A 14,874-nucleotide genomic window follows, 5' to 3' on the forward strand; every position below is an offset into this window, starting at 1 on the left:
ATAAATAGTTTACTTGAGAATACATTATATAGCTGGATATATAACCATGTAGAAATTTTGTTGGAATTTCAAAACCGGATTACTCAGGGACCGCTTGTTGTACTGATGCATGTGTTGAGTGAAGAGTTTGTGAGATATTTCACAGAGAGTAATGGGTGTGCAGAGATTTATGCAGAATGCAAATATGATAACATTTTCATGTAATTTTCTTGCAATTTGTCACAGCAATGGGGTTAACACTTTTGCATGCGCCATATCCGTGTCACATTCTCATTAGGGGCTGAGCCCCCCTAAAGGTCTGATCCTAGAATCACCCCTGTTGCTACTTCATACTTGTACTCCACTACACCTCAGAGGGAAATGTTGTAATGTTTACTGCACTACATTTATCTGACAGCTTTTGCTTTATTGCTTCAGGCTAGGCTTGTTTCTGCAACAGCTCATTGAGTATCGGATACAATTAAAACTATTGAGGAAATATTTTCCTTTGACATTGGTCCAGTATTAAACGAGATCACTGCAGTCGGAAACGGCGAAACAAGCTACAATGTAAGTTAATAGGACGTCAATTGTACAGCTTGTTTTTACGTTCATAAAAGTGCTCGTTTTGCCACTGACAGGCTCAGATTAATATTCTAAGTGTCTGACAACATTATGGAAAGGATTTCTAAGGAGGTCGACCTTTCTGTTAAAGGTAAGATCATTTTTTTAAAACATTAAAAGTCCGCGAAATTGCGTTCGCTAAACCCACCAGACTCCATGTAAATAAAGAGTCATTTTAGCATCGTAAAATGGGCATTCTAAAACATCTCTGAGCTCTGAACAGTGCTTGCTCTGGCTGTCTTGAGCCTGTGCGTGTAGGGTGCACGACTATTTCATTCCAATTTCGGGTCTGTCAGTCACAGTGAAAACCGGGGACATTTCCGGGGACAGCTCCAGCCGTGGACAGGTCACCGAAACCGATGACTGTCCGTCTGGTCACCCTAGCTTAGCACCAAACAGCAGGCAGACAGAGTTAGCCACTAACTGGTGAGCACAATGGAGCATTTTGCAGCTGAAGAGCCAGATATTCTCCTCAGGAGTTGCTGTCCAAAACAGAGGAGAGTGAATACTGGGCTTACATATGCCAGGTGGCCAGAAACTCCAAATGAATGCCAACGTTGCTACATAACTGCTGAATGTATAACATGTGTCTGCTGCAGATTTAAGTAATGTTTTTTCTCAAAATATCAAATAATGGTGGATCATGTTTTAATCTAAATCTTAAAATTCTGAAAAGTCTGTCCTTCCTTCCTCCCTTAGGTCAGTTGATTGAGCGAGTCCTCCTCTCTTCCATGTTGAACCCTGGTGAACAGTGGCAGACGTACCGACACCATGGACGGTCTCTCAGCCTTCATTACCGGCTTCGCTTCCGCTGTGATTCAAACTACTACGGACCTTTCTGCAACAAGTTCTGCAGGGCCCGCGATGACTTCTTCGGTCACTTCAACTGTGACCCCAGTGGCTCCAAGGTCTGCATGGAGGGCTGGACAGGGCCAGAGTGCAAAGAAGGTGAGAGGGGAAACTTAAATCTGTGGTGTGTTAGGGTGCATGACAACATACTGTATGTCCACCTGTATAACCCCCATACAACTACAACAAGTTGTTTTTACATGTCAGTTTATGTCCAAATAAAAGAAACGAGACATGTTAATTGAGAGCTTTAGGTGTTGGTAGGTGGATTCTGTTACTTTTGGACAGAACCAGGCTAGCTTTTTCCCCGTTTCCAGTCTTTGTGCTAAAATAAGCTAACCTGCCGCTGGCTTGGCTTCCTATTAATGAAAGTGGAGTAAGTTTTATCATCTAACTCTCGACAAAAACACACATGTCCCAAAATGTCGAACGGTTCCTTTAAAGGTGCACTATGATGAGTTCCTGATGTGGTCACTTCTGTTGACGTTCCAAGTAAATTTCAAACAAAACAGAGCAAGCCCGCCCCTCCCCCCATGTTTCTGTAACTGTCATGACTAAAGCCGCTTTCCGACCAGAGGGATTTTTGCAGTTCCTAGAACATAAAATTCCTAGAACCCTTTTTTTCTTGTGTTCCAACTGGACCAATTTGGGGATTTTTAAGTCCCTCTGGCCGCAGCTCCTGTAACTCTTTCAGCTTCAGGGCAGGGTCTTTTCGCTGTTCCCTTTTCAGCATATGAACCTAGGTCAACGAGGGTCGGGGTTCCGGTACAGACAGACCAACAACGAGACAATTTTAACAATTTTCGCCATCTTATTCATCTCTAAATTCACTTCTGACAACGTTTTAGGCGAGAAAGGAACTGTTTAGATTTTGAATATAGGCAGTCTTGCGAAAATTAATGCAGAATTGACAATTTGCTTCAAAGTTTTCGGAGTTGACAAGCTCCATGAAGTGAGGCGACAGCCAGCAGGTGCATGCTGGGGCCGCTAGCTCGTCGCTCAGCCAGTCATGCTCAGAGACCCCGCTGTAAGCTGGAGGTCTCTCAGACCGGTCTCGTAAATAAGAGGCTTTTATTTCCTATAACTACGTTCCTGTAACTACTTGGTCGGAAAGCGGCTTAACTGACTAACTGTCACTAACCCCCACCCCCTCCCCCTACCATCTTGTCGGTGATTGGCTGGAACGTGTTTGTTGTATTTTGGTGCACAGCCTGTGCCCCTAGTGTTTGTTTGACATTTACGACCCCTGTTGACCAGGCTTTTTCACAGGGTATTCAGGGGGCAGGCAGCTCAAGGAGAGATGCCTACGATTTGAGACAAAAATGAAATCGCGCTGAAACCATGCAGGAACTCATAGTGCACCTTTAACACCAAGTCTGCATCACAATTACGGTTGCGAGGTTGTGCAATGGGTTAATGAGTTATCTGACAAAAATAAGTATAGAAGCAAATAGTAAGCTAATTGACTTTCATACTATATGGAAATTAATGGAAACCAATATCCGCTTGGAATGGTAGGAACAAATTAAAATATGTAAAACACAAGCATAGTTTTCAAAACACTCAGTTATGATATAAAGTAAAGAATGTGTATATATATATATAAGACATTAAAAAACAGAAAATGATGCAAGGGCTTTACAGAGAAATGTACAATACAATTAAACATACCATAGGGAAAAAAAAAGGTAAATTAGTAACAACAACCATAAAGCCATCATATAGTTGTATTAAAAATGTAAGGGATTTAAAAGTGTTAATTTATGGACACACACACACACACACACACACACACACACACACACACACACACACACACACACACTTTTGTTGGTAGAAAATATTCAGCTACTATTTTCCGGGTGACTTGAGGCCACTGGTGAGAAAAAAATAGCAAATGGTCTTGCTTTTCATTTATTTTCCCTTTGTCCCTGCAGGGGGTTTCCTCTGTAGTGATCCTTTCCAAGGTTTCCTAAAAGGGTTTTCTATCAGCTTGTCCTTTCCTTTCTGATGTTGGCCTCTGAAGCCTTGTAAAACTGTTATTGTGATTAAAGGCTGTTAAAATAAACTTGAGCCACGAACCAGTGTCATCAACTTTAAATGGTAGATGTGTTGTTTTGAATTCACACAAACACATGCACAAATTCTAAAATCTGTCAGGTAAAACAAGGCTCGGACCCAAAAATGCAGAGTAGGCCTAGAGGATTTAGTGGACAGTGTGTGTGTGTGTGTGTGTTAGTGTGTGTGTGTTAGTGTGTGTGTGTGTGTGTGTGTGTGTGTGTGTGTGTGTGCGTGCGTGTGTGTGTGTGTGTGTGTGTGTGTGTGTGAGTGTGTGTGCGTGCGTGCGTGCGTGCGTGTGTGTGTGTGTGTGTGTGTGTGTGTGTGTGTGTGTGAGTGTGAGTGTGTGAGTGTGAGTGTGAGTGTGTGTGTGTGTGTGTGTGTGTGTGAGTGTGTGTGTTGGGGGGGGGATTATTCTCTGTCTGTCTGTGACTCATCAGCTGGCTGCCCATGCTGTGTGACCTCAGAGGAGCACTGCCATCATTTTGCGAATGTAAAAGTGAATGGAGGAAACCAGAGTTGAAACCATGGAAACCCTGAAGGACAAACGACTAGTTTACGGACATCCTGCAGCCTTGCCCATCCCGCCCATGTTTCACTAAATATGACTTCCTCCTCAGCAGGGCACTGATTGGACTGCAGAGAAGCAGGAAGTCAAAAGAATAAAAAATCTGTTACCCCCTGCAGGTTACTGACCATGACCAAGTTCAGGGAGTTTTCAGTCTCTTCAACTGGAAACCTTAAGTAGCTGAACTGTTGAAGTAAATAGTCTCACAATCAAATATTGAGGTAATATTGAGATTTTCTTGAGGTGACAGTACCTCCATGCATCATCTACCTTACAACACCTAACTACGGTGGCCCTGAAGTGCAAATCACAACAGCAAATAGAAAAACGCAACAGCAAATCATTAAACACAATGGCAAATAGGAAAACACAACAGCAAATATGAAAACACGACAGCAAATCATAAAACACAACAGCAAATAGGAAAACACGACAGCAAATATGAAAACACGACAGCAAATATGAAAACACGACAGCAAATAGGAAAACACGACAACAAATAGGAAAACACTTCAATAAATCATAAAACACAACGGCAAATAGGAAAACACGACAGCAAACATGAAAACACGACAGCAAACAGGAAAACACGACAGCAAATAGGAAAACACTTCAACAAATCATAAAACACAACGGCATTAACTTCTACCGAAAAAGGTAGGGCCTATCTAGCAGAGGACGGACCCTCCTGATTGGACAGACGGACTGTCTCTCTGTTAAAAGTAGGCGCGTTTCTGTGTTTTTCACCTCTCCTTCCTGTTAAAAGACAGACAGTCCGTCTGTCCAATCAGGAGGGTCTGTCCTCTGCTATCGGTCTTTCCGGTAGAAGTTAATGCCGTTGTGTTTTAAAATTTCTTGAAGTGTTTTCATATTTGCTGTCGTGTTTTCATATTTGCTGTCGTGTTTTCATATTTGCCGTCATGTTTTCCTATTTGCTGTCGTATTTTCATATTTGTTGTCGTGTTTTCATATTTGCCGTCGTGTTTTCCTATTTGCCGTCGTGTTTTCCTATTTGCCGTTGTGTTTTCCTATTTGCCGTTGTGTTTTCCTATTTGGCGTTGCATTTTTCTATTTGCTGTTGTGATTTGCACTTCATGGCCACCGTACCTATCTCATGATGCACAATAAAGTGTATGGTGATATCTGGGGTTATTTTGTGTTAGCATTAGCAGTGATCCAGATGTATTCAGTGTAGATTGCAGGTTTTAATGACATGTAACTCAACTGTGTGTGTGTGTGTGTGTGTGTGTGTGTGTGTGTGTGTGTGTGTGTGTGTGTGTGTGTGTGTGTGCGTGTGTGCGTGTGTGTGTGTGTGCGCGCACATATGCTTTGTTCACAGCGGTGTGCAGGCAGGGGTGTCATCAGGTCCACGGCTCCTGTACTGCGCCTGCAGAATGCAAGTAAGTCTGAAGAACGCAATAAAGAAAACTTGATAATTATGAATTAAATCATTTCCACAGATGACACTTAGGTAGCAGATACGATGGCCAAATGAGATGATTCCAAAATTAGTGCCAAAATGTACAAAGTACAGTGTAGTGTCATATACTAAACTATAGACAGTGATACGAAGCCTGCTGTTTCCCAAACCTTTTCTCTCTTCATCCAGTCATTCACAGATGATACCCATTATTTATGGCATAGCTAAAATGCAATATTCATATGTTCATATATATATACAGTATATATTTATGTTATATACATATATATATATATACATATATATATATATATATATATATATATATATATATATATATATAAAGTTTATATACAGTGGGGCAAAAACGTATTTAGTCAGCCACCAATTGTGCAAGTTCTCCCACTTAAAAAGATGAGAGAGGCCTGTAATTTTCAACATAGGTACACTTCAACTATGAGAGCCAAAATGAGAAAAGAAATCCAGAAAATTACATTGTAGGATTTTTAATGAATTTATTTGCAAATTATGGTGGAAAATAAGTATTTGGTCAATAATAAAAGTTAATCTCAATACTTTGTTATATACCCTTTGTTGGCAATGACAGAGGTCAAACGTGTTCTGTAAGTCTTCACAAGGTTTTCACACACTGTTGCTGGTATTTTGGCCCATTCCTCCATGCAGATCTCCTCTAGAGCAGTGATGGTTTGGGGCTGTCGCTGGGCAACATGGACTTTCAACTCCCTCCAAAGATTTTCTATGGGTTTGAGATCTGGAGACTGGCTAGGCCACTCCAGGACCTTCGTTGGACCGGGCGGTGTGTTTGGGATCATTGTCATGCGGAAAGACCCAGCCCACATTTCATCTTCAATGCCCTTGCTGATGGAAGGAGGTTTTCACTCAAAATATCACGATACATGGCCCTATTCATTCTTTCCTTTACACGGATCAGTCGTCCTGGTCCCTTTGCAGATAAACAGCCCCAAAGCATGATGTTTCCAACCCCATGCTTCACAGTAGGTATGGTGTTCTTTGGATGCAACTCAGCATTCTTTCCCCTCCAAACACGACGAGTTGAGTTTTTACCAAAAAGTTCTATTTTGGTTTCATCTGACCATATGACATTCTCCCAATCCTCTTCTGGATCATCCAAATGCTCTCTAGCAAACTCCAGACGGGCCTGGACATGTACTGGCTTAAGCAGGGGGACACGTCTGGCACTGCAGGATTTGAGTCCCTGGCGGCGTAGTGTGTTACTGATGGTAGCCTTTGTTACTTTGGTCCCAGCTCTCTGCAGGTCGTTCAATAGGTCCCCCCGTGTGGTTCTGGGATTTTTGCTCACCGTTCTTGTGATCATTTTGACCCCACGGGGTGAGATCTTGTGTGGAGCCCCGGATCGAGGGAGATTATTAGTGGTCTTGTATGTCTTCCATTTTCTTATAATTGTTCCCACAGTTGATTTCTTGACACCAAGCTGCTTACCTATTGCAGATTCAGTCTTCCCAGCCTGGTGCAGTTCTACAATTTAGTTTCTGGTGTCCTTTGACACCTCTTTGGTCTTGGCCATAGTGGAGTTTGGAGTGTGACTGTTTGAGGTTATGGACAGGTGTCTTTTGTCAAACAGGCGCCATTAATACAGGTAACGAGTGGAGGACAGAGGAACCTCTTAAAGAAGAAGTTACAGGTCTGTGAGAGCCAGAAATCTTGCTTGTTTGTAGGTGACCAAATACTTATTTTCCCGAGGAATTTGCAAATAAATTAATTAAAAATCCTACAATGTGATTTTCTGGATTTTTTTTTCTCATCTTATCTCTCATAGTTGAAGTGTACCTATGATGAAAATTACAGGCCTCTCATCTTTTTAAGTGGGAGAACTTGCACAATTGGTGGCTGACTAAATACTTTTTTGCCCCACTGTATATATTACATATATTCATATGCTATTTTTTAACCTAAGCTTGGATTGGATGCCTGGAGTTTGAATTCCGTGTGTCAGTATGTGAATTAAAGGAACTGGTTCAGAACAGATCCTATCAATACCATGAACGTGATACACGTCTCTTTGCTTTTCCTCTTCAGGTGTCATTATGGCTGGAAGGGCCCTCTGTGTGACCAGTGTGTGACGTTCCCTGGCTGTGTGTATGGAAGCTGCACCGAGCCCTGGCAGTGTGTATGCGACGTTAACTGGGGAGGACTACTGTGTGACAAAGGTCAGTTATGGGACCCATTAAAACTTGAATGTTTTTAAGTAAGAATGAAAGAAGGCCCAGATGTACTAAAATGGGGATTTAAGTTCCGTGTGTTGATCTGTTTTCCTTCTTCTGATTGATTTAACATCCCAAAACATACAACATACAACAAAAATACCACATACTACCCAGTATCTATTTTCTGTTTTATAACAGAATATATAATTTCCTCTAAATTTGAATTTACTGTTGGCATGTAATGGAAACAATGTTCTCCACCGCTAAACTCAATGTAAAGTAGCGAACGGTATCATCCTTGTAAAGATGAAAGAGCTTTGCCCTTTATTGTATGTTGGCCAAGAACTCGGCCTGTCTGTGTTTGAAAGAAACTAGAGAAAGAGAAAGAACTATTGTGTGTGCAGTATAATTGTTTGTCAGGCGTGGTTCTTCAAACACCTTCCCATGCATGGCGTACTGATCCTCTGTATGAGATAAGACAAAGCTCCTTCAAGGCTTCACCCTCCATGCTTTAACTTTTCCCACCACACTGTAGCAAAGTTCCTCCAACATTATCCCAGAATATAACAGCCCTCCTCCCACCTCTGTCCCAGTGTGGGAGCTGGGAACCGGGAGCCCACGGGATGGTGTATTGTGCAGAGGAAATGCGATAGCCTTGGGTAAGGTGAATGTGAGCGGGGCTGGGCTCTTAGCTAGGTGGGGTCCTAACCTGTTTGTGTATTCAAAAAGGCTCTGTAAAGAGCTGTGGTGAGACAAAGAGACTGTGGGAGATCATTAGAGAAAGCTTTAATTAGCCTCAACACTGGAGACCACAGGCCCGGCCGCTACTGGCCTGCACAGTCAGCACACTGAAACGACCTGGATGCACACTTCAGCCTCTGTATGTGTGTATATAATATGTCTTCTCTGTGTGTGTGTGTGTGTGTGTGTGTGTGTGTGTGTGTGTGTGTGTGTGTGTGTGTGTGTGTGTGTGTGTGGCGCTCTTCACTTGAGACAAAGTCAAACAGAAGTGGATCCATCTGCATCGTCGTTCCTTTTGATCCCTTTATACTTTATTTCCCTGCCGTTTTGTGCTGTTAACTGAAATATGTTATATAGTTATATAACGAAATATAGTATTAATCATACTTTTTTACGGTTTCAGATCTGAACTACTGTGGCACCCACCAGCCTTGTAAGAACGGTGGGACCTGCACAAACACAGAGCCAAACGAGTACCACTGTGAATGCCAGGAAGGTTTCAGAGGACGCAACTGTGACATCGGTGAGTGTGGCTTCACCATACTGTACACCCAATGAACCAATGAAAAAACAAAGATGATTCAAATACTGGATGTGGATACAGCAGATAACACATGTTAAATGAAATCCAGTTTGTTTGTCTACACAAATGAAAGAGATGCTCAGTAAGAAAAGAGATAACAATATATGGCACAGGGAGCAAAAGTTAAGGTCAAAATAACATATACATCAATATATACAATTAAAATATAACAATGACAACACCTAATATAAAAATAATATAGATAAAGAACACATTCAGATTCATTCTTTAGCTGATTTCATACCATACACATATTTGCCATAACAAAAATGTCACTTCATGCCAACATGTTTTTTTTAGTATTATGTTATATAAAAATAATAACATTTTTGCAAAGTTGAATCAAATCTTTTGCTTCTCAAAACACACAGGGAGAAAAAGAAAGAAAGTAGAAACATCCTCTTAGGTGATTGTAGGAATTTGGCTTCATTTTGAGAATAAGCAACCTGCACCACCTTTAATTTTACATTGTAAACTGGCACTACAATATCAACTGTCAGTACTTATGTGGGTGTGCAGGGGAATTATATCCTCTTTTGTTATTGTCATCTGTCCGTCATTTTCTCCTCTCATCAGTGGAGCATGCGTGTTTGTCGTCCCCGTGTCTGAACGGAGCCACCTGTTTGGAAGACCCGACGGGTTTCAGCTGCACCTGTACCGACGGCTGGACCGGACACATGTGCACTGATGGTGATTGCTAATGCCACACACACATACACTCCTCACGCACACAACTCTGAGCTGAGGGGCTAGGCAATGTGAGATTGTCTGTGATTTGGTGTTTAATTTGGATCAAAGCCAGTGAGTGGCTCTAATCAATCCAACCGAGGAAGCTAAATTAGCCCGAACACAAACAGCAATCAGTGGTCTTTCTCGCCCTGTGTGTGTGTGTGTGTGTGTGTGTGTGTGTGTGTGTGTGTGTGTGTGTGTGTGTGTGTGTGTGTGTGTGTGTGTGCGTGTGTGTGTGCGCATGCGCGCGCATACATTTGCATTGCCAAGAAAAGATGAGGTGGAGCATCTTTGATCAACTTTATTGCTTATCTTTAGATAAAAATGAGTTAAGCGTGTTTCTTTTAATGGCAGTGAATCAAGGCTTCGTTGTCTAGTGGTTTATTCTCGCAGGTCTCGTTCAGACATAGTGTCCTGCATCAAAATACATCCAGACTTTGATCCAGGTGAGGTGGATTAGTGTTCACGAATGTCAGCAGAGTGTGTCACAAGCACCTGATCAGACAGGTGTGAGTGTTGAGGAAAACGAGGAAAACGCAGAATCCCAAATTGCTCCTGATGTAATGTGGAGAAAGTACTGCTTAGATCTGAAACACAAAGAAGATGCTAATAATGGCTGTGCAGGTAGGCTACTGGCTACAAGAAAGGAACACAAGCATAAATTTTGCAAGACCGTAGTGTATCAATTGCATTCCCTATATAGGCTCAAACCATCAGACACACATGCAGACCAGAATACTAAAATACTATCAGCACAGACTTTAATCCCACATCTGAGAATTTGTGCAGCGACATCCGGTTCCCTCGTGATGTGTGTTTATGGGGAAAAAATAAACGTTGTTTTGGGAGCAAAGCATCTGCCAAATGAATGTAATGTTATCAGATTGTGTTTGCTCTGTGAGGAAACTGAGACCACTTCTAAACATTAAAACAATACACACTTGTGTTTAGAACAGGAATGACATGTTGTTATTGGCATTTGTCCTCATCAGTTGTGGTGACAGTAGTTTTCTGTACAGTAGTCTGATTTTTCTCCTAAATATATGCAATGCTATACTAACACCAGCTACTCATATAAGACAAAGCAATTCTCAGCCACAACAATGGCATGATGGCATTAAATCCGGTCCAAGAAAGACAATTTTAACCAATATACCATATGTGGGAACTTGCACTTGGATTTTCCGATGGCAATTAAGATTTTATTCTGCATCACATCAAACTAATTGAAACACATTCCTCCGTGTTTATCTTCAGATCAGTGTGTATTTACAAGGCGGCAGAGGCAAAGCGGTTTTGATTATTGCAGTAGGGATATGAAGCGGTTGTCGCCCAGATTTCACTGTGCTGAACTTCTGATGGTAACCGCCGGGCGGCAGTAACACCAAAAATGCTTTGCTTTTTTGGGAAACGCTCTCGCAGGTAGGTTGTCAGGGCGGTTGTCAGGGCGGTTGCCGTGCAGCATTGTGAAACCTGCAAGAGATGATCAACATTGAAGAAGCCATGATATCCTGACTTTTATTCGCAAGTATGAGCTCAGAAACGTTGGATCATTTCCCATGATCCCAATCCTATAATCCGAGCTATCTCTGATGACATTGTCGGGGTTATTTTCTCAAACTTTAGGAAGCAGAAGACATTAAACAGTGGAGTGCCCCTTTAAGATGACACTAAGTAGCCTCCAGAAATCAGCTTCCACAGACACATTTGTGAGCACATGCAGTCAGAGGAGTATTTTTAAAGAAAGCATTGAGTCCCTCAATTTAACATAGCATAGCATCTGTCTACGTCTTGATCCCTGGTACACACTATATTACATTTTACAGCATCCCTCATACCGTAAGATTTCCCATCTCCATGTTGTCAAGGGTGAATAAAGGTCAAACATGTTTTTTCCGCAAAGTAACAACTGAGCTGTCACAACAGTCTGTCTTGGGCTCAATCATGATGTCCGTGTGGGTGTAAGACTTATGTATACAGCGTGTGTGTGTGTGTGTGTGTGTGTGTGTGTGTGTGTGTGTGAGAGAGATTGGATCATGCAGGTTGCGGTCTGTCAGAGCTGCGTGTGTAAACAAGCAGCGTTCCACATTTTCTGCTTTCACCTCCATCAGGATAAACAGTGCTACAGGTCGGTCACTGGCTTGTGCACATTTTTTTTTACAGAGGGAGAGAGAGTAAGAGAGGAGAGGGACAAACAGAGAAATAATGGAATAGTTTATTTTTGCTCTTGTTATTTGTTGTTGTCTCTGTATGTGTTGTGGGGGTCTCTCTGGGGAATACACAGTGAGAGGATTGTCAGGCTTGCAGGGAATGACAACCATAACCACAACACAGCTCTGCGTTCAGACTTAGATTTATATGTATAACCGATATTAATTAAAGGCTTCTTTGTTTGTTATGAATTCTTCATCTAGTTTTGGGAGAAGTGCCACTAGCTTGACTGGGTTATTATTGCTCAGGGTTGGAGTCAGGGTCAAGAGGATGGAAACTGGTTGTTCTGCAGGGTTAGGTAAATGAAAAAAGGTTATGAGAGAGACAGAGAGCTCTTGACCGAAGATGTATACCACGGAGTCATGCATGGGAATAGTTATGATGGCACTACTGCATAAATATGCCATGTTTAATAGGAAGTCATGCATGGTTAACCCCTAAAATGAGAGCTTCTCTCCGTCTGTTTGTGCTCTTTTTCCTCACATTCCTTCTGTGTCTTTATCTGTTTTTAATTCCTTTTCAGATGAGGGGAACCAGGCAGAGAGGCTCCATTTTCCCCCCTTTTTCTCCTTTCTTTTATTTGAATTCCCTCGTTCCTCCCTTCTCTCTGGGAAAGGTTTGAGGTGACAGCCATGTACGTGCAGCAGATGATTGCATTTATCACTGTTTGCACAGAAACCAGAGCAGCAGAAAAGAGAATGAAAACATGGGCCACTAAAGCATCCACATACCAAGCTACACTTCAGATCACGCATGTCCACATGGTGGCATCGCACAGACTCAGACACACACAAAATTCATCCATCCATCCATCTATCCATCTTCATCCGCTTATCCGGGGTCGGGTCGCGGGGGTAGCAGCTCCAGCAGGGGACCCCAAACTGTCTCTTTGATATTCACACACATATTCCCATTGCACCGACCAGTAGTTCATGTGCAAATTTTCCCTTTCCAGCTGTGAGGCAGTGTGATCGGAGCCCTTGCGGACGTGGAGCAACATGTCAGGAGACTCCTGGAGGATACCGATGCCTCTGCCCGCCTGGATGGACCGGCAGGACATGCCAGCTGGGTCAGTGGATCACAAGTAACAGCCATAACACATTTTACATTTATTATAAATAGAGGGCAAATGCCTCTGAATAATGCAGTCTGGTATGCCTATTGTTCTATATGTTTTAAATATACATATAAATGTATATCAAAACACAATGGGAATATGGCTAAATAAAAGTAAAAGTAAAAGTAAGGCTAGGCAATACTTCTGTATTATGAGTTGATGAATTTAAGCAAAATCGCAGAGATAACATCTTATCTCGTTATCATTCTACAAATTTCTTTTATCCAAATGAATGACGATGAATGGAATTAATTACAGTTTATGAACAAAATTAGATCTGGATGTAGATGCTCAGTAGATTTTTTCTGCTTCAAAGTTGAGATTGAAAGTTCATTCTTGACCTTGGAAATAGCACATTGACAAAACAATCTCCCCACGTGGTCCATTCAGCAGCTGTTCTGGAGAGTTCAACTGGAAATCTTAACTAGTTATTGAACGTTTTGTTTCATGTAGCCGAATGCAAAATGGTGGAACACAGTTCATTGGTTTGAACATCAGTTTAATTACTTGTATTTTGTATGCCATTTGCATATATTTTCCATATTGCGATATACCATACATGTTGATATTTGTAAATATATCCTAATTAATATTGTGAAATTGATTTCAATCATATAAGCAAAAGTAATGTAATAGAAGCAATTATCCTAAAAGCAAAACAGAGACACAATTATTGTTTTTGAAGATAGAGGACCAAGACAATTCAATGCCAGGACTTTGTATTGCACAACTAATCAATACAATATTACATTTTAATCTAAGCTTGACAGATGAAAAGACACTTAAATTGGTGTAAAAAGGAGTGTAATGCTTTAAAAGTTTAGCATATTGGGTTTTTTGTAACAGAGATCATTTTTCATCATTAAAGTATGTCACTACAGTTACAAACAGGGTTCTATTAATGAGAACATCTGATATTTACTATCCTCAAAGGAATCTATTCATAAAAGTTTTAACACTGATCCACGAACAAACAAAATCTATCAGAGCTGTAATTCACAGCTGGTTTCAAAAGCTGTGTTTCAATGACCAATATGTGACTATTTGAAGTGAAATATGCATTTAAAGCACAAATTAAAAAGGGAGAAAAAAGCCGACGGCATTTTAATTCTCCTATCAACCCATCCTGACTGTGAATCAGTATTCTCTAAATGCACTGTCACGTCTCTTTGGGCCACATTCACTCATATTGACAAGTATACTCCCAGAGGGTTGTTGTGTTAGATAGTACAGCGGAGGGAATATTGTATAAGATCAGGTCTCACACACACACACACACACACACACACACACGAACACACACAGACAGAAGACATATTATATACACACATACAGTGGCTTAGGGTTATGAAATAAATAGTGAGACATATTTCAGGATGACAGCCTCTCCTACTCCTCTGTGTTAAAGTGATATGTCACTATGACACTTGATAATCCCCCATAGTTCCACATCACAGGTCAGTAGAACAGTATAACACACACACACACACACACACACACACACACACACACACACACACACACACACACACACACACACACACACACACACACACACACACACACACACACACACACACACACACACACACACAATGTTCAAACACAAGTGATAAAACTCTGAACTGAGAGGTAGAGCATCAGTAGTGCCTCAAATGGGGAAAGGCAACTATACTTTCAGTTATCAGTTCTTTCACTCTTTTATTACCTGACTTCTGTCCCCACATTGTTATCCTGTAGCAGGCAGAATCTGCAGTCTTTTCATTTTCACACACACACACACACACA

The 14,874-nt window shown here is 41.5% G+C and overlaps 1 protein-coding gene across 4 annotated transcripts in view; it reads left to right on the forward strand.

Annotated features, from left to right (window-relative positions):
• Positions 1 to 14,874, forward strand: part of LOC144515343 (uncharacterized) — a 49,038-nt gene that overhangs the window by 29,895 nt on the left and 4,269 nt on the right. For 2 of the 4 annotated variants that reach the window (XM_078246095.1, XM_078246096.1), the window contains 6 exons: positions 1,303 to 1,551; positions 5,418 to 5,478; positions 7,578 to 7,708; positions 8,850 to 8,969; positions 9,606 to 9,719; positions 12,925 to 13,053. In XM_078246095.1, the coding sequence (XP_078102221.1) occupies positions 1,303 to 1,551; positions 5,418 to 5,478; positions 7,578 to 7,708; positions 8,850 to 8,969; positions 9,606 to 9,719; positions 12,925 to 13,053 (804 nt within the window). The remainder of the gene's footprint in view (positions 1 to 1,302; positions 1,552 to 5,417; positions 5,479 to 7,577; positions 7,709 to 8,849; positions 8,970 to 9,605; positions 9,720 to 12,924; positions 13,054 to 14,874) is intronic. The other 2 variants (XM_078246097.1, XM_078246098.1) reach the window with 2 other exon arrangements.

Source organism: Sander vitreus, chromosome 3 (assembly GCF_031162955.1).
Source record: "Sander vitreus isolate 19-12246 chromosome 3, sanVit1, whole genome shotgun sequence".
In the NCBI taxonomy this organism is placed as follows: Eukaryota; Metazoa; Chordata; class Actinopteri; order Perciformes; family Percidae; genus Sander; species Sander vitreus.